The 24,915-nt window shown below is 45.7% G+C and overlaps 1 protein-coding gene and 1 long non-coding RNA gene across 10 annotated transcripts in view; both read left to right on the top strand.

The window, feature by feature from the left end:
• PPP2R5C (protein phosphatase 2 regulatory subunit B'gamma) overlaps positions 1–24,915 on the top strand; it is a 162,892-nt gene that overhangs the window by 71,191 nt on the left and 66,786 nt on the right. For all 9 annotated transcript variants that reach the window (XM_032287367.1, XM_032287375.1, XM_032287374.1 and 6 more), the window contains one exon: positions 24,697–24,896. In XM_032287367.1, the coding sequence (XP_032143258.1) occupies positions 24,697–24,896 (200 nt within the window). The remainder of the gene's footprint in view (positions 1–24,696; positions 24,897–24,915) is intronic.
• Positions 897–14,235, top strand: LOC116557748. The gene is made up of 3 exons (XR_004271673.1): positions 897–4,663; positions 5,971–5,974; positions 14,224–14,235. It is a non-coding gene; the product is annotated as an uncharacterized LOC116557748 (long non-coding RNA).

Below are 24,915 nucleotides of genomic sequence, written 5' to 3'. Positions count from 1 at the left end.
CTGGAATCAATCATGTCCACACTGGCACTGATTAAATCTGCCTGAAAGATTCTTCCCATGTCTCCATATTCCAGTTCCACCTAGTGAAAAGTCATCGGTAGCTTCAGTTTTCAGGAGAAAAACTTTGACTTGGTCAAAACGCTTCCCTTGATCAAGTTGTTTACTCTTGCTGCAAGCTGCCCTGGAGTGTGGTCCAGGCATGGAGAAACATGGGAGCCCAAATGCGCCCCTCGGCCAGCCGTGGCCAGAGGCCCCAGGTGCTGCTGTTCACAGGGCCGGTGCCAGGGTTTCCGCTTGAGGTGGAGCTTCCCAGCCATTCTGGTCATGAGGAGTCTTCCCTGATACCTGTTGGCCAGCTGCCTGATTGGTCAGATGTTTGAAGATGATAGGGTCACCAAAGATTCCTAGACTCTCTACATTTGGCAGAAGTTGTTAGAACAGCTACCTAAAATGATTGATTTGATGTATGGTTTGATCATTCTTCAGAAACCACCACCTTGGGTGAACCGTTGTTCTTAATTTTGCATTCATTTTTGGCTCTCCTCATCTGGCCCCAACAACAGGCCCCCTTGTGTTTTGGTAAAGGATGCATTTCGCTGGGTTCTGTTTTGAGAGGACACAGTATGAAGGAACACAGACCTGAGCTTGTAGTCAGTTCACTGTTCCAAAACTGTTTTCTCAAGGCATTATGGTAAGACCCAGGTGACCTGAAATTCCCTAACGTAACTAAAGGTTTTCACTTCCTACCTTTATTGAATCAAAGGGGTATTTTGGTTGTCACCCAGGCTGGAGTACAGTGGCATGATCTCAGCTCACTATGACTTCCGCCTTCCAGGTTCAAGTGATTCTACAGCCTCCCACGTAGTTACGATTACGGGCACCCACCACCACACTCGGCTAATTTTGGTATTTTTGTAGAGACAGGGTTTCACCATGTTGGTCACGCTGTTCTCAAACTCCTGACCTCAAGTGATCCACCCGCCTCGGCCTTACAAGCGTGAGTTACTGCACCCAGCCTGAATCAAAGTTTTAACATTGTCTCTTCCTCTGGGTGGCAAACGTGTCCAGTCAGGACAGAGTATGTCCCGTGTGAAGTCACCCTGAGGATTTGAGCAGGGGGTGGAACTCCAGACCCTCGTCTGAAGAACTGGTGGGACCCTGACCAGGTCCGGTTGTCCTGTCTGCGTATGCAGGCCAGTGAGGTGCTGAGGTTGCGGCAGTGACAGCAGCGCTGAGGGCCAGCTTCAGGAGGACGCTCCTCAAGCCAAACAAAAAGTCTTCTCAAAAAAATGGAGCTAAAGATGGTCCCTTGGTGTGGCGTCTCAGTGCTGCTGCTGAAGTATCTCCCAGGCCACCAGAAAGTTAATCTGAGGAGGCATTTTCCTCTTCCGATTAGGCGGCTGTTCCGGCAGAAATGGCTCAAGGAGAAATTCTCCTGCCAGACTCAGTGTCTGCTAGGTGAAACTTCACTGGCGCATTGCCAGCCCTGGCGCCCAAATCTCTTTAAATTATGAGGTCATAGAATGCATGCTTAAAGTCCCAGGCCTGTCAAGTTGCTCAGGGACATTCATACTGAGGATTCATTAAGATATTAATTTGGTTATCAGGAGTCTGGATGGGGATGAGAGGAGTGAATTTTTATTACATGCTGGGAAAATCAGAATCAGCCCTCTAATTGACTACGACTACTCTTTGCTGTCCCAAGATGACTTTGCCAAAAAGCTGTGAGAAAAAGTCCTCAGATCTCAAAGATTCACTTGGTTACACCAGCTCGCTGGTGAGCCTGTGACTGCAGAGCCTCGGGAAGGCTGGAAGTTCTGGCTAGACTTCTGCTTTGCTCCGCCTGCTTGCCAGGGGCTTGGAGAAGTGTTTTGTTTTGTTTACTTTTTAGGAGAGTATTCAAAGCACGTTCACAGTAAGAAAAAAAGACAGCCTGTGTCTTTAGGGACAGGGAGACTCTGATTCCAGCACAGCTGACTGCCCAGCAACCCCAGAACTGGAAGGCTGGGCCCTGGGCTGCTCCTCACGGTCGGGGGAGCATGGGCTGCTCAGCGGGGGGCCAAGAAGCAAAGTCAGGGTGCTGTCCTGTGGCTGGGGAGTGGGCTCAACTGGGATAAGGGAAGCCCGGGGTGGGGCATTGGCACGGAGCTGGGAGATGAATTACAGGAAGGAACTGGCATGGCCTGAACTGCCCAGTGGCTTCTGCCTGGGAACACAGTTTACAGTAAGCTGAGTGGTCAGGAGACCTCAGGAGAGGGGAGTGTTGATGATTCAGGTGTTTGGTTGGTGATCATGTTATCAAGACGGACTTGCAGTTAAGGTCGTGTCCCAGACGTTTGTTCAGAGGGCTCCTTCCCACTTCCACCTTCTCATCTGTAATGCCGACTAATGGGAAACCTGGCCCATGTCAGATTTATATTAGGAACCACTGATTTCTATTTACAGGCTTTTTCCATTGAAGAATTTAAAGATCTCAGAAGTCATATTTTTGTTAAGGCATCAGAGGTCTCCCGGGGGACAGACACAGTCTCCATCTTGACCAGGAATGGTGAGACCACCCTTCTCCCTATAAGGGAGAAGTAGCGTGTGTGGGACCACCCACCCACACAGCTGTCCCCTCACAGGGTGCCTCTTGTTCTTGCAGGTCACCAGGTGCTCTGAGCTGCCCTGCCTGGGCTCAGGCATCAGCACTGTCCCATCTGAGCTGTCACCTTGACCTTTCCGTAGGCCTCTGTCCTTGTCCGTGTCAGGGGGTGATAGCCCCTCTGTGCTTTCAACTGAAGAGGAGTAGTGGGCTGAGAAGAGCTACGGGAATACCAGCATGCAGAAAATACCCAGTAATGATGAACCGTTCCTTACAAGAATTAAAAGTGAAAATAGGAGGAAAAATTAATAAGATAAAATACAATGGGAAATAATTATTTAAGGAAATTTCTTAATCCACAAGCAGTAAATAAGAAACTCCTATTTCCTAGCAGCTGAAAGATGTTTTTGCACTTGAGGCTATGAAGCTGGGCAGGGTTTCAGCTGAGCTGAGGTTGGAAGTCCCTGACCTTCAGCTGTGTCTGCCTGGGGAGAGGCAGGAAGAGCAAACCCATGCTCAGGCTAGACCCCAGCAGCACCCAAAGCGTGGATGGAGCCACCAGCCTTCACTCCCCCGCCCTCCTTTCTTACTCCCGACCTGCGAACCTTAGCCTAAAATCAGAGCTACTAAAATCACACACACTGTTGTAGCTGGTTTTTTATTGTAAATGAGTCATTCTGTTATTTTGGAAACTTATGTCTCATGCCAGGATCTGCAGATAGTTCTTTTTCAAAAAACTGTTTAGACAAAATAAATTTCTTTAAATATAATATCTGTAAATGCCTGGGGTGATGCATGCATTTTTCTAGGCTGGCAAAGCTTGACGATTATTTCTGTAATTTCAGTTATATTTACTTCCATATATGCGTTACTCCAAATAACAAACAAACATGGATTTTCTAACTTTGGCTTTAAATCCCAAGAAGTGATGGGTAATAATAAAAGAGCATCAAAAAGAAATAGAGAGTGAAGGTATATATCGGGCAGATGCAGAAGAAGAGCAGAGGTCATGACATTCATGCTGGGCAAAGCTAAATTGTGAAGACAACAGTGATCAGTGACGCAGGATTACTCATCACGCTACAGCACAGTCCGTAGGATGACGTAACTACCATGAACGTGTGTGGCCTGCAAGATTGAACATTGAAACATGTACAGCAAGAACTGTAGGGAATTAATGACAAAGTTGCTGAGTGTAGTGCTGGTGGGAGACGCACCCGGGCTTCCTGGCCTTGTACAGGTCATGGAGTACACATCAGCTGTCATTACTGTGAGCCGGGAGAGACTTTCAGGTTCAGTGGCTGAAAAACAAACATTCATGGTATAAGTTTTTAAACTTAATATATAATAGTTTGCAGAGAAAACCAATGTGATTTCCAAAAATTTGAAATAATTAGAAACCTTATTCTCACATTATAATACAGTAAAAATAGAAATAAACACACAGGTGGAAACCAGGCATACCTGGGAGTCCCTTCATCACTCAAGCAAAACTTCCATGGAGGCAAGGACCGTAGGTTTTGTTGAAAGCTTTATCTTTGACCTCTAGAATACTAGCACTAAGTAGACTCTGAACAAATATTGTTAAATGAATAAGAGCTAATAATCATCATAACTATGCTGAAAGCACTATTCTAAGCATGGTGCATTTACTATCTCACTCGGTCCTCACAGTCCTCGTTTGAGGGAGGTGCTCCCCTCACCCCCATTCCACAGATGGGGGGATGCAAAGCATGGGCTCCAGAATTGACAGCTGGCAAGTAGGAGACTGAGATTCAGGCTGGGCTGTCAGACTTGGCTGTGGTCTCATGTACAGAACCACCATGGCCTCCAAATGAATGAAAAAATGAGAAAAGGTAATGGCTTACAGAGTTAATGTGTAAAGACTGTTATTAAATAAGAATGAAACAAAATGATTTAAACACTAAAGAGGTAGAAAAGAACCAAAATAATCAAAGAAGTACTGTGTTCTTTAAAAGACAAAAGCAGAAATGAATCAACTAAGAAAAGGAGAGAATGAAACCCAGGAGCTGTTTGGAAGGGGGCAGATGGCGGGTGACGCGGGGAGAGTCAAGACAAGTAGAGCCCGTGTGGCGGAAGAAAGGAGAAGACCATAGTGTGTAGCAATTAGTAATCGCCAAAGGAAGGTAAATACAAGCGCCTCATAAATCTGAAGATGGCATTTGGTAAAACTCAGTTTCCATTCCTGATTTGTAGTTTGTTTGCTTATTTGTTAACTTTTTGAAATAATTTCAAAAGTATGGAAAAGCTGCAAGAATGATATAAAGAATTTCATCAAAACTTCACCTATTTGTCAACATTAGGCCACATTTGCTGCACGTGTCTCTCATATACTCTATATGTTGTAATGCGCAGGGGGTCTTACCAGCCTGTCCTTTACCTTCAGGGCCCTGGACTCACCTCTTGTCCCCCTCGTCCCAGGAGGCTGTGAAAAGCAAAGCACTGGGTCTCCCAGGCACGTGAGCCAGAAAGGAGGAGCCCCAGGGAAGGAGGAGGCAGCCACTGGCACACAGCCCATCCCTTGGGGTTTGTGTTGTCCTTCCTTCTTGGTTATTTAAATCTTCACCATTTGGGCCAGGTGTGGTGGCTTACGCCTGTAATCCCAGCACTCTGGGCAGCCAAGGTGGGCAGATCACTTGAGGTCAGGAGTTTGAGACCAGCCTGGCCAACATGGTAAAACCCTGTATCTACTAAAAACACAAAAATTAGCTGGGTGTGATGGCACATGCCTGTAATTCCAGCTACTCAGGAGGCTGAGGGAGGAGAATCGCTTAACCCTGTGAGGCAGAGGTTGCAGTGAGCCGAAATTGTGCCACTACACTCCAGCCTGGCGACAGAACAAGAGTCTGTCTCAAATTAAAAAAAAAAAGATCGGACACAGTGTCTCACACCTGTAATCCCAACACTTTGGGAGGCTGAGGCGGGTGAATCATCTGAGGCCAGGAGGTCTAGACCAGCCTGTCTAACATGGTGAAACCCCATCTCTACTAAAAATACGGAATTACCCGGGCATGGTGGCACATGACTGTAATCCCAGCGACTCAGGCAGCTGAGGCAGGAGAATCACTTGAACCCGGGAGGCGGAGGTTGTAGTGAGCCAAGTTCGTGCCGCTGCACTCCAGCCTGGGCAACAAGGGCAAAACTCCGTCTCAAAAAAAAAAATCTTCACTATTTTACAAGTTTGCTGATACCACTAAGTCAGACTTTTTTATATTTTCTCAAGCTTTTCTTGTTGCCCAGTGTGCGTGTTGGCTGTGTCCTATCCGGACATTACCAAAGCAGAGTCCCTGGTAACACAGAACACTTATTTCCAGGGCCAGGCACAGTAGGTCATGCTTGTAATCCCAGCACTTTGGGAGGCCGAGGTGGGTGGATTGCCTGAGCTCAGGAGTTCAAGACCAGCCTGGCCAACATGTTGAAACCCCATCTATACTAAAAAAAATACAAAAAATTAGCTGGGCATGATGGGTGCTCCTGTAATCCCAGCTACTCAGGAGGCTGTGGCAGGAGAATCGCTTGAACCCAGGAGGTGGACATTGCAGTGAGCCGAGATCATGCCACTGCACTTCAGCCTGGACAACAGAGCGAGACTCTGTCTCCAAAAAAAAAAAAAAAGACTTCCTTTCAGACCTCTTCTTGCCCATCTGTGACCCTATTCTACAGGCACCTGTGAGGACATCCTGACCTGAGCCCATGAGGCTTCACCAGCGCACACCCAGTTGCATTCCCGCCTGCCCTCCAGCCCCATGATCCCATGTCCTGGAAAGTGTAAACTCTTTACAAAATTCACTGTCTTTTTAGTGCAGTTTTAGAAGAGAGTAGACTCAATAAATATATTCCATCCTCCATCTGTAATCATAAATTAAAGTATTATTTGCAATGTAATATTTTTTAAGAAACACTGTGAGAATGCTGATTGGATTTATTGAATCATAGCACACATGTCAAGTGAAATTTCAAGCAGTTGACACTGATACTTGTTGGCGTATGAGACATCCTGGACTTGGGGTTGTGGGTAGAGAACAGAGGAGCCCGTGAAGCTTGGCTTTCAGTGGTTCATTCATCTGCACACACTGGAGGCGCCAGCAGTGTTATCTCTGGGTTGGCCTTTTCTGTGTAGTTTGGATTTTTTTTTCTATTTTATAGTGAGCGTGTATTATTTTTCTGAAAACAAATTTCTTCAAAAATAAGTTACACATGTTTACATATCACATCAACCATGGAATACTAAGTTGTTTTATGTAAAGACCAGCGGTCACCTGTACACAGAGCGAAGATTTCATTTATAGGAGCAAGCCCCGGGTTTCTTCCTGGTCCTTCTTGTAGTGCCCACCTGGTACGTTATTTTCCTAGATTAAAAAGCATATATATCACATTATTCTCTTCTCTGTTCCTGTTTAGAGACCCTGTTGTATTTTCATATTTTCCCCCTCTCTAGGATTTGCTGCTGGCACTCAAGTTCCTGAAAGAAGTATTCTCTCATAGTCTCAGAAGAGCCAGAAAAAAACCCTCATTTTTCAAATGTGGAAACTGAGGCCCAAAAAGGTCAACAACTTGTCACAGCTGGTTAATAGCGGCGTCTCCTGCCTTTTTAGTCTGCTTGCTACTTTCTGGTTTTTATCTTCTTACCTATGTGAGCTTCCAGCACCACCTGCTACCCCCACCCCCCACCCCCCAAAAAAAGAGCCCCACTCCGCCGGTCTTTTATAAACCTATCAAACTTTAAGGGAATTTTTCCATTCAAATCTAGTTACAAACTGATAATACTAAGATCATTGTGAACTCACCAAACAGACTGGCTCCCCATGACCTAGTGGGTACGTCTCTAATAACTGGATTTGGGGTTCATTCAGCCCCTTTTGACCAACACTGAGGTGCTTCCTATTGCAGTGCCCTGTTGAGGGATCAAGAGCAGCAAAGCACGGTTGCTGCGCCGTTTCTCAGGGCATATGCATAATTGTGTTATGCGGAACCAGACATTGTCAAATGGAGATTCTGCCTTTGGTTTGGTACAAATTTAGCTGCTGAGTGCAGTGCATTAGAGGCCTGCTTGGAAATGCCTGGAGAGGATGAAAATGTCGCTTCCGTTGGTTGCTTCCGTTACCACCCGGAGAGTAACAGGATTGAGTTATAGATGCTGCTAAGTCACTTGGTACCTGATTAACAAGAAACGAAACAAGTAACATTTATTGAGGACACATTATATTTCAGGGATTTTTCTAAGACACTGTCCACCTCTTAATTCACATCAACCCCAGTAGAGACAGTTATTCCCGTTTTCCAGTTGAGAAAACCAAGGCCCAGAGAGATCGTTTTCTGCCCAGGATCAGTAAGGTAGTAAGAGGTGGACCTGGGATTCCAACCCACAGGTTTCAGCTTTCTGTCCAGGTTCCTAACACCTTTGTTTTACTGCTGCTTCCTGTCTCCGAGGCATTACAGATCGTTGCTAAGTAAAGGATTTAAAGTCAGAAATGAAGGGGGCAGCTGTGCCTAATAGTGGCCTCAGAGTGCCACGCCTTGAGTGTTAAGTTTTTAGTTTATAAAACTTGGACCATAAAGAACAAGCCTTGGGAAGTACTGTGTAAGGAAAGGAGAATGTAGAGGGCCGACTGTGGAGGCTTCCCCAAATGCCTCCACCTCTCGGACCACTAGACAGCTCACATGGATTGAGCTTCCTCACCGAAAGACATGGGGCCGGCTCCTTCCGAGTCCAGACACTTTCACTCAGGTGTCTCCAGGTGCCTGGCTCCCTCCTGAGTGGTTGATGCTCACCTGAGGAGGTGAGGCAACAGAAGGGGGTTGCCCACGGTTACTGTGGTGGTCTTTTTGAAACGAACCTACCAGTCGCAGACACAAAGAGCCGTAGAGAGTAAGGCGGAGGATCGCCCATGCTTCTGGGAGGCAGGAGAGGGAAACACCTTTCAAAGGGGACTCTTGGAGGCCAACTGGGGCAGTGGGGCCAGGTCAGGGAGCAGGGCTCCAGGGCCAGGTGGACAGCCAGGAGGCTGGAGTCATTCAGTCCCTCACAGGTCACCCAGACTTCATCTGGAAGGTGGGGAGCACCACCTCCTTCAGAGACCGCTGAGCTTTCAGCTCCCCACGGAGCTTCTTGGCACCTGATTTCTAGTGCCTCCTCTTCTGGCTCCTGCAGAGAGTCCAGCTCTTCTTTCCAGGTGCTGTGACAGCTCTTGGAGGCCCCGGGGAGCCCTCATTGTGCCTACCAGTTCCCCCCACCAAACCCTGCTGTGTCATGAAAACAGAAATCCAGTGGCAGTGCAGACATACGGGTAGAAAAGGGTCCACTGTCTCTGAACACTTACCCAAACACTAGAATGTTCCTCATTCCAATGAATAATAAAAATATCAAATCTTTAGGTGACATAGCCTTCGACAATGGAAAAATGAACCTTTTGGCTGGTAAACCTCTTGAATAACCTGCCAACTGTATTACAGTCGTGTTCTTCGGGAGTGTGATATGATGGGCCTTTGGGAAAATGGTCCAAAGCCAAGGTTTCCAGGTGCAGCCTGCCCCCGCGAGTCCCCCTTGAAACAGGAGGAGAGGGCAGGAGCACGCGTGGGCCTCAGTGGCTGCTTTGCTTGTTGCTTTGCTTTCCTAGTGATCGGTCACTGGAGCATCCCGAGGAAAGGGGAGTGAGCAGTAAACAGGGATTCAGCCCCGGTTAAGGTGCTCTGCAGGCACCCATCAGGGTCCCCACCCAGGTGTGCTGCTGACAGGCATGAGGGTATTATACTGGGGAGCTGTGTGTCACCAATGATGGCCATCCAAGGGGTGCCTGTTTATCTTCTATCCCAGAATCATCCTCCAGGTCATGGGTCTGTGTCCAGCCCTCCCCACGTGGGGTCAGTGGCCTGAGAGCAGCATGCTGTGGCGCCTGCTCACACCTGGCACAGGTAGACTGGCCTCAGCTGGGGAAGGCATGAATGGGAGTGATGTGTCTTTTTTTTTTAATTTTATTAAAATACTGAGTTTTATTCTGCATGTATTTCTTATCTCCGCACCATCTCCGTGCCTGATCACTACTACTGTGTCCTACAATAACATTCCATACATATTTAAAACCAAGCAGAGAGTGGAGTTCCATCTTTAACAAGTAAACAGGCATTTTGGGCTGGGCGCAGTGGCTCACACCTGTAATCCCAGCACTTTGGTAGGCAAGGGTGGAAAGACAGATTGAGCCCAGGAGTTCAAGACCAACCTGGGCAACATAGCAAGACTCTGTCTTCTACAAAAAATATAAAAAGTAGCCAGGAGTGGTGGCGTGTGCCAGTGGTTCTAGCCAATTGCGAGGCTACGGTGGGAAGATTGCTTGAGCCCAGGAAGTTGAGGCTACAGTGAGCTGTGATCACCACTGCACTCCCACCTGGGTGACAGAGCAAGACCCTGTCTAAAATAAATTGGCATTTTGGACAACATATTCTTGACAGTGGAACCGGGACAGCATTTATCAAACGTAGTAGGGACAGTTCTCATTCTGCATTATAAAAAGGACTGCCAGATATCAACTGTTAGAGAAATGAAATAAGATGGAGAATTTTTAACTGTTTATTTTCTTAGAGACTTCCTGCCCTGCCAGAGATCTTGACTAGCCAGCTCCCTAGTCGGTCATCCAGAAGCCATTCACTAATGGATTAACTTGGCTTCCACTTTGGAAAGAGAACCACATTTTGCTATACTTGGTTGCATTTTTGTTTTGATGTCTTCTATAGAAATAGATTTTTCTGGTGTTTTAGGAGTTTTTTTCCTATTTTTTGAAGGATTTTTGACCTTTTCTTGACATTGGTGACTTGGAGTCTTCCATTCTGGTTTGATTTTTGTGCATGATTGACTAGAGTATCTCATGTAGATTTCTTCACCGGAGATTTGTCCTCACTTTCCTCCTCATCTTCATCATCATCATCTTCGGCAGCAGCAAACTTCCCTTTTTTCTGTGGAAGCTTGCTGCCTCCTCCAGGGGGAGATCGCTTTCCAGATACACTGAAGAGTTTCACATCCTCCTGTCTGTCTGACTGCATTGCATCTTCCTCCCCAGCTACTAAGTGCCATCCATTGATAGGCAAGGGCACTGAACCACACCTCGCCACAAGGCCACAGGTGATGGTGTTTCAGAACCCAAGGGAAGCCCTTGGCTGTACAGACGTTTTCAAAGTCATCAGTGTTACCTTAACTGGACTATCTCCATCATTCATTGCCTCTGCTTCAGCAATGCACAGTTCATCCTTTGCACCAGCCCCTACAACCAAAGACAGCTGGTGCTCATTTTCATCATTATCCACCTTAAAGTGATCATCTTTGTCAACCTGTAGTTCACAACCAAAAAGCTTGTTCTGGGACCTCAGGGGGCTCATGTCCATGTCCATCAGATCTTCCATGGGGTGATGGCACACACTTGGGTGGGAGAGAAGACAGATGGAGGTAAACTGCTCCAGAGAACAGCTGCACAGAACACACCAGGCTTCTCAGTGTGTTTATTGTATCCAAGAAACTCATTAAAACCCTGCTCTTTATTATCACTTGAGACAGCAACACAACAAGCTGAAGAAATGTAGAAGTTTTTCTATCGCTTTATGCTTTGGAATTTTTTCTTGCCCCTCCACACTGTGTATCCATCCATGGGTGGCACCTGCTGCCCAACCTGAGGGGCGCCCTAAGAGGAAAGCCTGTCTCACAGGGGGTACCCCCATAGCTCCAGTCAGCACTCTGAGCAGGAAGTAGGCTGCACCAGTGCGGAGATTGGAATTGTGGGCACCTGCGGTGGTGGTAGTGGMGATGGTGGTGGTGGTRGTGRTGGCGGCGGYRRTGRTGGCRGTGGTGGTGGTGGTGGTGGCAGTGGCGGTAGGATGGCGGCTGTGGTAGTGATGGTGGYAGTGATGGYRGYRGTGRTGGCATTGGTGGTGGCAGTGGTGGTAGTGATGGTGGCAGTGGTGGTAGTGGTGGTGGCAGTGGTGGTAGTGATGGTGGCAGTGGTGGTAGTGATGGTGGCAGTGATGGCRGTGGTGGTAGTGATGGTGGCAGTGGTGGTAGTGATGGTGGCAGTGATGGCAGTGGTGRTGGTAGCAGTGGTGGTGGCATTGGTGGTGGCAGTGGTGGTAGTGATGGTGGCAATGATGGCAGTGGTGATGGTGGCGGTGGTGGTGGTGGCAGTGGTGGTGGTGGTGGTGGCGGTGGTAGTGATGGTGGCAGTGATGGCAGTGGTGGTGGTGGTGGTGGCGGTGGTAGTGATGGTGGCAGTGATGGCAGTGGTGGTGGTGGTGGTGGGGGTGGTGGCGACAGTGGCGGCAGCATCAGTACTTGACGTGATGCAGTTGTTGAGTGCCTGTCATTTTCTAACACTGAGCTAAGGCTGGGGATGCAGCAGAGGCTAGGGGTTATAAAGATGGAAAGTGCCGTGTGTCCCTTTTCTCTGCATTCCTCTCCAAACAGCAGCCCCGATGATAACCATGAGGCCAAGTTCAGTGTCAAGGACTGGGCAAGACAGAAAGCCCCCAGGGATGCTTGTCCAAGTCTCAGGTAGGGCTGGAGCTACTCTCCTCCATGACAAACCCTGCTGACGTCTTGGAGACAGGAAGAGTGTGGGAAGCCGTTGCGGGCTGGTATCTCCAGTGCATCTTAGCAGTGATGAGTTGGTGGCTGGAACCCAAAATAGGTTACTACCAATACCAGTAACTAATTGGAACCTCAGAGAGTGGAGCAGTGGGTATGTGACAAGTTCAGAGGCTGGCAGCATGCGGGCGGGGCCAGAGCAGTCGGGCACTCATTCCGCGTCACCTCCCCAGAGGTTGGACACACACGTGCACACAGTCCTGATTTCATGGTACGTGTCATGGTACCTGTGTTGCTCCGTGGCCCTGATCCCCAGGCTGCCTCTGGAGCTCCAGGAGCAGCCCAGGGCCCAGCAGGTCCTGGCACACAGGCTGTATGCTCGTTTGGTTGTGTCCCTCACTGACCTTCCCTGCTGCCAGCCCCGGGCTGGACATCATGCGAAGGAAGAACCCAAGCTTCAGCAAGAGTTCAGGTCTAGAAAGAAGCACTTTAGCCTCCTCTGACAGAGACATGGAAAAAGAAGTAGAGAACATAAAATAGAGACTGAAAAAAATGTGTGAGTATTTTCAGTGTATCTTTTTCACACTTCCACACTGCTTTGTCTGCTGGTAAACATATTGAAGGTTCTGGAATCAATTTCAAGATAGAATTGAAAAGATCTTATTACGTCATTTCATCAAATGTTAAGAGCTGTTACTTTTCCTGAGACGGCGCCTGCCTTTGTTCTTTGGGTAAATGAGCTACCGCATTGTGGGCGCTCTGGTCACCAGGTGCAATCGTATTATTGGTATTCAGCTTTCACCAGAAGTGCTAGTGGAAGTGGAAGATGAGGCGGCGTGGGCTCCACGAAGGGTGCTGAGCATTTAGTAATCAGTGCACTGTCTGTTCTCCCCAAGGCTTTCCAGAACCAGAGTCCTAAGTGGGGAATATGGCCTGTATCAGGAAATAATGCTGTGCTGGATTTATATCTTCATCTCTGGGAGTTTGTTGAGCCTGTCTTAACCTTTCCCTGTTAAAAAGCCGAACCTTCTAATTCAGCCAACACCATTGAATTCCTCTTGTCACCTGTGGCCAGAGCGAAGGTTCGTTGTGAATGTCCCTGTGTGTCCACGGGAGATTTTATAGCTGAGGAACCTGAGGCTCATAGTAATTGCATGACTTTACCATGTTCTGATTTAGCGGGGGCTAAACCAGAAGTCAGTTTGTTCTTCCTTTACTGAAAATTCACTAAAGAGCTTTTCTGAGGAAAGCAGCATCTCCTGGCCTTTGCCTGTTTCAGCCTGACCTCTCTCCATCCGGGCGCCCCTCCACTCCATCCAGCCCACCCTTCCCCACTCACTCCCCACCAGTTCCCTGGTAGAGGCTGCCAGTCTTCATGGGCAAAAAGCATGAATGAACTAGAATATGGCTTCAACCACTGTTTTTTAAAATGAAAAATATCTGCCTTATTGTACTGTGAATTTCACGGAAAGTTGTGAGGAAAGTGAATAATACCCCTTTCTTCATATGCAAATAAAAGCAGGCTAACACTCAGAAAAACCCCAAGGGTTTAAGGCAGGAACGGCTCAGGTTTGTGAGGGAACCCCAGCCTGCTCCTGGGGTTAGCAGATCTTCCTCTACAGGAAAGAAGAAGTAACCTTGGTAAATGTGAACGACAAAGCTGAATAAACCATAAACCACAGCATTGGAACATTCATGGTGGATTGTGAGCCACGGGTTGTATCTATCCAAACATGTAAACAGGAGTGTCAGTATAGAAACTGCAGGCCGGCCTTACGTTACCAAATTTATACCCAAGTGAAGTGTGCCGGGTGGTACTGTTCATTTTGCCCAAAATCTACCCACACAGAGTGGAAGGATGGCTTCAGCATCCCCGGTGACAGGAAGGGCTGTGCGCCACCTCTCCCAGTTTCTCATGGAGTCTTGCCAAACAGACTTAGCTGCAGGTAGCCACATGCCGGAACAGGGGAGCACTTAGGGTGGGCATGGCCTCTTCCAAAATCCTGCCTGCTTCCTGCAGCCACCTTCCTCAGTTCCTTTACACTGGGTGGTACAGACAGACCTGGAGTGAGGCAGGGACGTTGGCTACATTTGAATGAAATAATATCCATTTAGAAACTCGAGCAGAGGCACATATGTGTATGGAAGCTAAGATACCATATCGCATCACATCTAAGGCACGGTTAATTGTAGTCCAAACCATTTTTGAAGAATTACCAAAAAAGAAAAAGTGAAAGATGCAACTTGATGTTAGAGATTAATATGGAAAATGTATGTATTAGAATGGATAAAATAAGATACTTGCGCTTTGAAATTAAGAAAGATTTATTGTAAATTTCAGAAGTCATCAACAAGTTACAAACAGTATGAGAAGACTGACCCAGTTTTGAAGTTATGTAGGTGCTAAGGGTCAGGGTAGAAGTTAGTCTTGACATTTTGTAGATATATAGAAGGGAGTTTTTCATTATTACGTTTATTTATCATGCTTTCCAGTTGTAGAAGTTTGGATTTATAGCATAAGAGATCCTTGTTACCAAAAATGCGGGCTGGCGGGGCCTGCACGCGGGAAGGCAGAGCTTGCGTGTGGGGATCACCTGGGAGAGAGCTGAGGGCCAGGTTCCCGGGCTGCAGGTTGGCCCTTCTCTTCTGAAGGAGAGCGCCTGCCTCTGGCTTCTTGGTTTCAGTTCACCTGTGTCTCTCCGGAACAGAGGTCAAGTTGGATCACTCATCTTCTTAAAAATCCTCTGATTCAAATCTCTTCCCACAGTACCTTTTAGATTTTTCTATCAAAAAGTGCCTCTGACTGCAGAGATTCCACAAAGGAGCAATGCCTGCTAAGAGCAGTTTCTCTGAAGACCTGAGCTGTATCTTAAAAGTTTATGTAGATGTTGTGTTCTACTCTGATACAGGTGGCGTTATTTTGATATAAATATATTTCAAATTACAGTGCCTCTCAAATTACCTGAATTTTTCCCCAGATTGATCTCTTCATTCAGCAAACACCTGTGGCCCTACTATGTGCTTGCCAGTTTTAGATGCTAAGGATAAAAATGGTGGACAAAACAAAGTTCCTCCTCTGGGAAAATTTGTAATTAAGTATCCAGTATGATTAATGTAGGTTACGTAAGATAGAATCATTTGTCCTCATTTTTAAGGTACTATCTTTTGAGGAAAATTGATTTTCCAGAGAAGGCAGCCTGATTCATCTGTCCTGTCACTTTCAGGCCCCTGTGATTGACAAGTGAGTGCCTCTGGACAGTCTCCCTGTTTAATGCAGCCTTGAGTACCTTCCCAGCAACCTGAGCCTCTCTGCACATGTGGTTCCTGTTCTCCCTGAGCCTCATGCCCATGTCTCCCCAGCAGAATTCATCACCTCCCGTGTTTTAGTAGTTTTCTTTTAGGTCAGATGTTGTGTTTTAAAGTATCTTTGTATCCTCAATGCGTCGCACAGTGCCTGGCGTGTTATGTACGGGATGCGTTTGTGAAAGACTTCCTGGGGATGCAGCCTGTGTCCTCTAGGTTGGGGCTGCCCTGAGACTTAGTTCTTACATGCCAGTTGCTCCCCACAGACGCTTTAGATCTGATAAGCACATCATATCACAGTCTTGATTTTATCCATTTGCAAGCATAATTACTGCTCTTTTAAAAGAGAATGAGAGAATCTTTATATAAATAGAAAAAAAATAGAGATCACCTAGATCTCTGTCTTAACTGGAAAAGTTTTTCAATTAAAAAATTCAAAGCTTAAATTCTTCAGCATGAGACCCTGCATAGAGGAACGTTAGAAACGTTTTTGGGGGGCCAGGTGTGGTGGCTCACACCTGTAATTCCAGCACTTTGGGAGGCCGAGGCGGGCGGATCACAAGATCAGGATTTCGAGACCATCCTGGCCAACATGGTGAAAACCCCATCTCTACTAAAAATACAGAAATTAGCTGGGCATGGTGGTACACCTGTAGTCCCAGCTACTCGGGAGGCTGAGGCAGGAGAATTGCCTGAACCCGGGAGGCGGAGGTTCCAGTGAGCTGAGATCCCGCCACTGCACTTCAGCCTGGGCAACAGAGCAAGAATTCGTCTCAAAAAAAAAAAAAAAAAAAAGAAACTGTTGAGATTTCAAGTGTGTGAGTGTGTCTTCAGTCTTAGGTAGATCCAGGTGAGTTTAGAGGTCATCGGTGTTGACGCATCTAAAACTGTATGGGAAACGGCTGACGTTCATGCACCCAAATGCACACCTGGAGTAGCCCAGGTCACCCCATTTGTAAGAGTGGGAGTTGGCAGAAGAGAGGGAGGCTAGAGGGTGGTGTGCAGAAGGAGACTCACGTCTCTCTAGGTTCTTTCCATTTTCATTTTTTAGCCATATGCATGTATGTTTGGACTTTTTTATTTGAAATATAACTCATATACAGAAGCATATGGAACAAATGTGTAGTGAATAATTATGAAACAAATACTCATATAACCACCATTCAGGCTGGACACCCTAAAAGCCCCCTGTAAGTCTTTTATAGTTTTAGGGATGCCTATTTCTGTACTTCCAATAAATGAAATTATACTGAATAAATCCTCCTTATTCGCCCCATTCATGCCACAGTATTTCGTAAGGCATATCCATATTGAGTATAGCTGTATTTCCTTCATCGCTATCGCTCTGGAATGTTACATGGACTGCATTGTATTGACCTCATCCACTACTAATGGGCATTTGTTTGTTTCTAGTTTGAGCTGTTAGGATGGTGTGCTGTGGACATTCCTTTACCTCTGTTGTGATGCATGTGTTTGTGAGTGTTCTGAGGTGGTGTACCAGGAGTGCTCAGCACCAGGGATAGCACGCTACCGTGGCCATGGGTGGTGCTCATGCTCCAGCCTCGAAGCGGCTCCTTGAGGCACTATTTGGTGTTGGCCGTAGTGGTTCTAATTGGCATTTCTCTGGTTATTAATGAGAGTGATGATCCTTTCATATGTGATTAGCTATTTGGATATATTTTGTGAAGAACCTGGTTAAGACTTTTGCCTATTTTTTTTTTTATTGTGCTCTGAAGTTTTCTTACTGATTTATTGGATATGTTTATCCAAGTCTGTTGGTTATATGTATTCAAATAGTTCTATTCTTTGACTTGCCTTTTCATTCTTCTGTGTGTCTCGATGAAGAAAAATGTTTAAATTCAGGCCAGGTGCGGTGGCTCACGCCTGTAATCCCAGGACTTTGGGAGGCTGAGGTGGGTGGATCACAAGGTCAGGAGATCAAGACCAGCCTGGCCAACATGGTGAAACCCCATCTCTACTAAAAATACAAAAATTAGCCAGGCATGGTGGTGCACACCTGTAGTCCCACCTACTCAGGAGGCTGAGGCTGGAGAATCACTTGAACCCGGGAGGCGGAGGTTGCTGTGAGCTGAGGTCGCACCACTGCACTCCAGCCTGAGCAACAGAGCAAGACTCTCAGGGAAAAGAAAAAAAAGAAAACTGTTTAATTTCAATATAGATTAACCAGTCTTTTGACGAGTACTGGCTTTGTGTCTAAGGAAGTCCTTCTCTACTTCTTTCCCTACCTAAGACATTCTTCTGTATTATTTTTTAAAAGCATCAGAGTTTTGCCTCTCAGATTTAAGTCTATAACCCACCAGGGGTTTGTTTTTTTAAATATATATGTATATAATTTGATCCAGTTGCTTTCTTTCTTTGTTCTTTTCTTGGTTTTCTTTCTCTCTTTTGTCCGTGTATACCTACTTGTCCAACACAACATGTTGAAAGGCCGACCTTTCCTCACACTTCTGCAGGCCGCTGCTGTCACAAGTCAGGTGTTGATTCATGCACAAGCCGGTGTGACAGCACAGAGCCTGGCTGTTTTCATTAATGAAGCTTTACAGGCTGTCTTGATTTCTGGAACAGCAAGTCTTCCAGCTTTGCTCTTCTCCGGGATGCCTTGGTTAGTCTTAACCCCTCGCATTTCCATATACGTTTTAGAGTCCACGTATTCAGTTCCACAGAAGTGTGTGTTAGGATATGGATTGGGATAGCATTGAATCCATAGGTCAGTTTCTTACTCGGGTAACTGTCATTCACAGGCTGCTAGAGCAAGCATCAAATCAGTGGTTAGCTGGTAAAAGCTCCCCTCTGAGACGGGGATGGTGCAGGGGCCGTTCTCACTGCACCTTTCAGTGTTGCTCGGAGGTCCTGGTCAGCACAGTAGATAAGAAAGAGAAGAACAGTGTGGGGACTTGCAGGTGAATGGAAAACCACAGGGATTTACAGATATGGCATCAGGACGCTTAAGAGTTGAGCAAGGTAGCTAGATATAAAAGGGATGCTCAAAAATCATTTTTTCTGTATTGCAACAGCAGTTAGAAAATTAAATATTTTTAAAGGTACCATTGATGATTACATCAAAACATAGCAAATACCTAAGAATAAATCTAAAAATTAACGTTTAGCACATTTTTAGAAGAAAATTAGAAGACTTTATTAGGAGACATTTAAAGAAAACTTGAGTCCTTGGCGAAATAATCCATGTTCATGGATTGGAAGACTCAATCCTGCCAGATAGTTAAGTCCTCCCAGATCTGTATGGGAAATCTAAAGGGCCGTGAGCAGTGAAAACATGAAGCGGTACCAGGCAAAGGAATCAACCAGACATTTCAGTCTTCTAGGGCTCTAGAAACTCAGGCTCCAGGTGGTGCAGGATGAGGCAGTGGCCAAGAAGAGAGAGAGCCCTGCCTGCACAGACACTGCTGTAGGACAGAAGGGACACTAGGCATCATGGAGAAATGGCCATTTCCAAAAAATGGCATGTTAATATTATCTTTAAAAACAAAAGAGTACTGCTGAGCTTTTGTTTTCTTGGTGCGGGAAACTCATCATCTGCTAAGTTTCCTCATCTGGCACAGGGGAGTGGAATTTAGTACATGTTAATGACAAATTCCAAATCTGCCCCAACTTGTTCAACTTTGTTCCTACTCCTTTTGTACTAAGAATAAATATATTTGAAAGACAAGGCGGCACCATAGCTAAAGGTTGGCTCCTGCCTTTCAGAGAGCTTGAGCACTTTTGTGTTTTGTGTGAGATCTGTCTGTCGGCTCACCATTCACCAGGACCCTGGGAGCACCATGCATGGAAGAATGCCCATGGGGCTGGCTTGCTGGCTTACGCCTGTCATCCCAACACTTTGAGAGGCTGAGGCAGGAGGATCGCTTGAGCCGAGGAGTTCGAGGTCACCCTTGGCCAACATAGTGAGATTGTGTCTCTGTAAACAGTTTAAAAATTAGCTAGGTGTGCTGGGGCATGCCTGTAGTCCCAGTGACTCAAGGGCCTGGAGCAGGAGGATGGCTTGAGCCTGGAAGGTCGAGGTTGCAGTGAGCCAGGATTATACCACTGTACTCCAGCCTGGGCAATAATAAAAACATGCATGGAAGCTGAGGGTGGTGCTTGAGCTGATCACGCCGTGGTCTCTGTGTTTGAAACTTGGCTGCTTCAGCTGCTTCATGAATATTACATGAGTGACCAGGAAGTACTTCCCAGCCTTGTGAGCCTGCACCTTCTGGGGTATCTTTTGAGTGGTCACCGTCTAGACTGGTGGTTTTTGCCACTGTGTCTTTTTGCTCCGTTGGGGTAACATTTATTTGGAAGGCCCCGTCATCTACGCAGCAGAAAGTCCTGGTCCCGCCGTCTTTCTGCAGCTGCCGTGCTGACCTGGTCCTGTGTTGTGTCTCGGAGGATTTCTTTGACCACCAAGACTTGTCATCTAAATGGGGCTTGGCTTTTTATTTTTTTCTGTCAGTTTCCTATCTACAAACAGTTCACATGATGCCTCTTGGTGCATAGCGACAATAGAGTAATTCAGCCTTTTCACCTCATATTCTGTGATTTGGCGGCTAAGCATGTGTGTCACAGCTCTCCCTCTATTCTGCAGGTACCTGTTGCAACGTCTGTGAGGTTGGCTGTGGTGTCCGCCATTTATGGCTCGTTTACAAAAGCCTTCACTGCCCAGTCCTGGTCTCCAAAGTCTTCTGTCCACACTTGCCTGGCAGCAAAAGCAGCCTGCAGCACACACCTCCACTGCGTGTAAATTTGTATATTGAGTATTAGTATGTCAAAATTTCTTGTTTTTTGTAGAAGAAGAAACTATAAATAGACACTCTGCTGTTTTCCTCCTACATCCCAATCTTGAGTATTGCCAGGCTCACGCTGCACTCTAGAGATCAGTGACCGGTGAACTGCATTAAATTCCTGTTCCTCCCTGACTGTTGTGACCAGGGGCATGCATAAAGCTAGACAGGGGTGCGCCCATCCTGCTTTAAAGGTAACCTTTGTTAAGCATCTCTGTTTAGCACTGATTAATAACAGGCTTCCCTTTAGTAAATAAGGGAATAAGTTCTTTAAAGAATAGCATTTTTTTTTTCTTTTTTTTTTTTTTTTTTTTTTTTTTGAGATAGAGTCTCGCTCTGTCACCCAGGCAGGAATGCAGTGGTGTCAGCTCCCTACAACCTCTGCCTCCTGGGTTCAAGTGATTCTCCTGCCTCAGTCTCCCAAGTAGCTGGGATTACAGGCACCTGCCACCACACCAGCTAATTTTTTTGTATTTTTAGTAGAGATGGGGTTTCACCATGTTTGCTAGGCTGATTTCGAACGCCTGACCTCAGATGATCCGCCTGCCTCAGCCTCCCCAAGTGCTGGGATTACAGGTGTGAGCCACCGCACCCAGCCAAAATAGCACATTCTTATCTCCACCTTCTTTCCGTCATTTTGGATGCCCTGGGTCTTCTCTTCTCTCACCTACAGGTTTTGCATGAGTATGTCTATGTATATTGCTTCTGGATATGATTAAGGATTTATCTTGAAATAATTGGAAATTATCTCAAATTCACAATAGCGTATTAATTAAAATAATGGGAAAGCTAAAATTATCTATACAAATATAAGGCATTTGTAATAGCACTTTACTATAAAAAATCAGAATGCATAAAGATACAAAGCATATTCTTCCACCACTTCCCATTTTTATTTCCCAGTAGCACAGTCCTGTTAACACAGCAGAAAATAAAATTTTTAAAATATGTTGATAAAGAAGAAGTTAAATTAACTTCCATTCAAAAAAAATTATGGAAATATTTGCTAGGGCCCAAGGATGCAGTTACCCAATTCGTTGTTACAGGTTTTTTTTAGAAACAGTAAAATTGTAAAAAAAAAAAAAAAGAAAAAAAAGTCAAATGAGATTTTTTTAAATGAAAAAAAAAAAGAGCTCATGAGATTATAATCACAAGCCTATCTGCTTCTAGTCTACAAACAAAAACAGTACAGAAACAGTCTGTCTGGAAGCCTAGGAGAATTGAAATTCACTTGCCTTTTAGACCATTTTGGGTAGAAATTTTGTGAAAAACAGTGTTACTCTGCTCTTCTTAATTGTAATACATTTGTTTGTGTTTGGATGATAACTTAGTCTGTATTCTGAGTATCAGTAACTGTCCAGTGTTTATAAAGCCAGTGATGCTTTTAGGGCATTTTGAGGCTTATAAGACTTACTTAACTCCGCTCTGAATGATCCCAACATCCTTTTGGGTTTCGATTCCCTGAAAAGGGTACATTTGGCTCTCGTGTGTGTATCTGCCACTTCCTAGCACCGAGGCCTTTGGCAAGCTGTGTCAGCCCTCATATCTGTGTGTCGCCTCCAGGTGGGTGGAACGGCACTGGCTTGATACTGCTGTTAGGAGGAGTTGGTGAGGACACGTCCTTTTAAAGGACTTAACTGGCCAGTCCTTAGGAGCCAAGCTGTGCACAGGTCCTGAACGGGGGGCATCCGCATGGCTCTTGGGGAGAATGGTGGGCTCTCAGCTCTCTGTAGTGCCAAGAATGTGAGCATGCCAGACAGCTCCAAATACACAGGCTGCGACAACACACATGAGCTCATTTAAGGTAATCCTGGCAAATCAGGGTACAGAGGCCTAGAATTGATGAGAATCAAAGGCAAGCAAAGAGATAATTCCAAAAATAAACCCTTTTTCATTGAAAAATACTGGCTATCTGAATGTGAAAAGTCTTGAACATTGTAATGACAGTTGCTTGTTTCAAATAGTTGCACAGCCACTGAGTTCTCAGCGTGTTTAGGAATCAAGTGTTTGTTCTCATGGTGTTTTAGGTATCTTCTGGGCAGTACGTCCCCTCCCATGGACTTGTATGTTTGCTTCTTATCTCTGAATGCAGCATGGGAAACACGGAAACCATAGCTTCCTATAGAATGGGTCTGTTCAGGTGGCAGAGTCTGCATGCCTGTTATTTGCAAGGCTCAATGTTGGATTTTGGCCATTGAGTAAGAGGTACTAAGCAGATAGCTAACTGATTAAAGCACTAACAAGTGCCAAATGACTTGCTCAGAGTCACACTTCCCACCTAACAAGCAGTAAGGAAAGGTCTTGTGGAAGAAACCTCAACAGGAAGTCTACAGTAAAGGCAGGGAAAGGTAAGAGGAGTTTGGAAATGCTCGGCCAGAAGCAGCACAGGAGCTGCAGGAAAGTAGGAAAGCCCCGCAGTCCCCAGGACACTCACTGGAGTCGGGCTGGTATGGACAGTGGGCCCCAACACTCCTTGAAAACTATGCAGGACCCCAAAGAGCACTGTTTACATGAATTCAGCTATTGCTATTGACCTATTTGAAATTAAACCAGAGAAATGTTTAAACATGTATATATTAATTTATTAAAATAATAGTGAACCTATTACATTTTAACAGAAATGAGTTAGCCACATTGGCCAGGCACAGTGGCCCACACCTGTAATCCCAGCACTTTGGAAGGCCGAGGCAAGTGGACCACTTGAGGCCAGGAGTTTGAGACTAGCTTGGCCAACGTAGCGAAACCCCGTCTCTACTAACATGACAGAAATTAGCTGGGTGTGGTGGTGCACGCCTGTAGTCCCAATTACTCAGGAGGCTGAGGCACAGGAATCATTTGTATCCAGGAGACAGAGGTTGCAGTGAACCACGATCATGCCTCTGCATTCCAGCCTGGGCAGCAGAATGAGATTCAGTCTCAAAAAGAAAGAAAGAAAAAATAGCCCTGTTGTCCAAAACTAAAACTAATTTACTGCAAAGAATGGCATTGTTCTTTATTTTTGCAAATCGCTGTAATGTCTGGCTTAATAGGAGACATTAACTCAAGGATTCTCCTGTCCGCTTCTGCATTGAGTCTGTTGCCATGTGTTGCTTTGGTTGAGGTGTGGGGAAGGCATCGTTGGGGAGGGAGGAGTATTTTAGTAGCCTTTTCAGATAGTTGTGTACACTTGCTTTGATATAACACCAAAACTTAGCATGAGTAGTTTCTTAAAGAAATCTGTAATGCGGAATCTGAAACCGTATCAGTGAGAGCTGTCTGTAAATTTTATTCCATTGAATCAAATGGTACTTTGCACTTTGAATGGCTTTTCTGCCCTAGAATGGTGTTAACACTGTTTATTAATCGTTTGGAAAATGCTTGTTAATCAAGTTATGCAAATCTCCTAAAACATTTTGCAAATCTTTGACACATATCGGTATGTATATCAGTAAATCCCATTCATTAATATCACCACTGATCTCCTCTTCAGCCCAAGGAAACTGTCAAGTTCACACTGGCAGATAGAAGTTTTCCAGACTTCCCAGAATACTGGACAGTCATTCAGAGCTTTCTTTGAATTTAGCTTCATCCACTTGCCAACCCTGCAGTGATATTCTAAACCTCTTTCTTTATCTCTGTTGTGTTATTATAAAGATTAAATGAAAACAAAGTGTCAATATGTGTAAAGTTTTAGGGTGATATCTGGCCCAGGTAAGCACTGACTAAGTAATAGTTACCGTTACTGCTGCTTCTAAATTGCCATTGTCATTGACGTCAGTCATCACGTGTGATATGCCCTGACTGTAGACCAGCATGAGGGGAATGCAGTGTGCTGGGTGCGGCTCTCAGGTGGTAACTCTTTGAATGTGTGTAAGTAACAGTTGGCTTTGACCGTCTTTGTGCCGATGCCCGTCGCTCTGTTTATCGTCTAGCCAGGGTGGACAACCACCTACCCTTCCCCTGTTGTAAGTTGAGAGCCCATAGACAGACATAAGGAGGCACACTTCCCCCTCTGGTCTTTTTTACCTTGCCTGAACCCACCTTCTGCAGATATCACGTGGTGTGAATGTGTCCACGCCCTTTGCCCAGACGTGGTCCTTACTGGTTGCCTCCTCTTCCATTGCCCAACACGGGCCTGTGATGATTGCTGCTCAGGTACTATTTGTTGAATGAACACATGTAGATGGAATTTATTTCTAACAGTGCTCTCGACGTGGTTTGAAAGAGTTAAAAAGCATGGAAATGTCAGCATACCAAATGTATAATATGACCAGTGACTAGCTGGGTTTTTTATTTTCTTTAAGGAATATTTAACCTTTGTTCACCCCACCCCATCTCCTTTTTTCTTGAATCTCTATTCAAAATAAAAATAGAAGCTTAAACGTGTTTCGCAGTAACTTTGGGTTAAGCACTTTTGCGATCAATATACTTTGCTTTCTGCTTTTCAGATGTTCCTCCTGCTGATCAAGAGAAGCTTTTTATCCAGAAGTTACGTCAGTGTTGCGTCCTCTTTGACTTTGTTTCTGATCCACTAAGTGACCTAAAGTGGAAGGAAGTGAAACGAGCTGCTTTAAGTGAAATGGTAGAATATATCACCCATAATCGGAACGTGATCACAGAGCCTATTTACCCAGAAGTAGTCCATATGGTAAGTGATTACAGTTTAA

Source organism: Sapajus apella, unplaced genomic scaffold, assembly GCF_009761245.1.
Source record: "Sapajus apella isolate SASKATOON/1434 unplaced genomic scaffold, GSC_monkey_1.0 scaffold20, whole genome shotgun sequence".
NCBI classification, from domain to species: Eukaryota; Metazoa; Chordata; class Mammalia; order Primates; family Cebidae; genus Sapajus; species Sapajus apella.
This window is presented reverse-complemented; position numbering and strand designations above follow the sequence as displayed.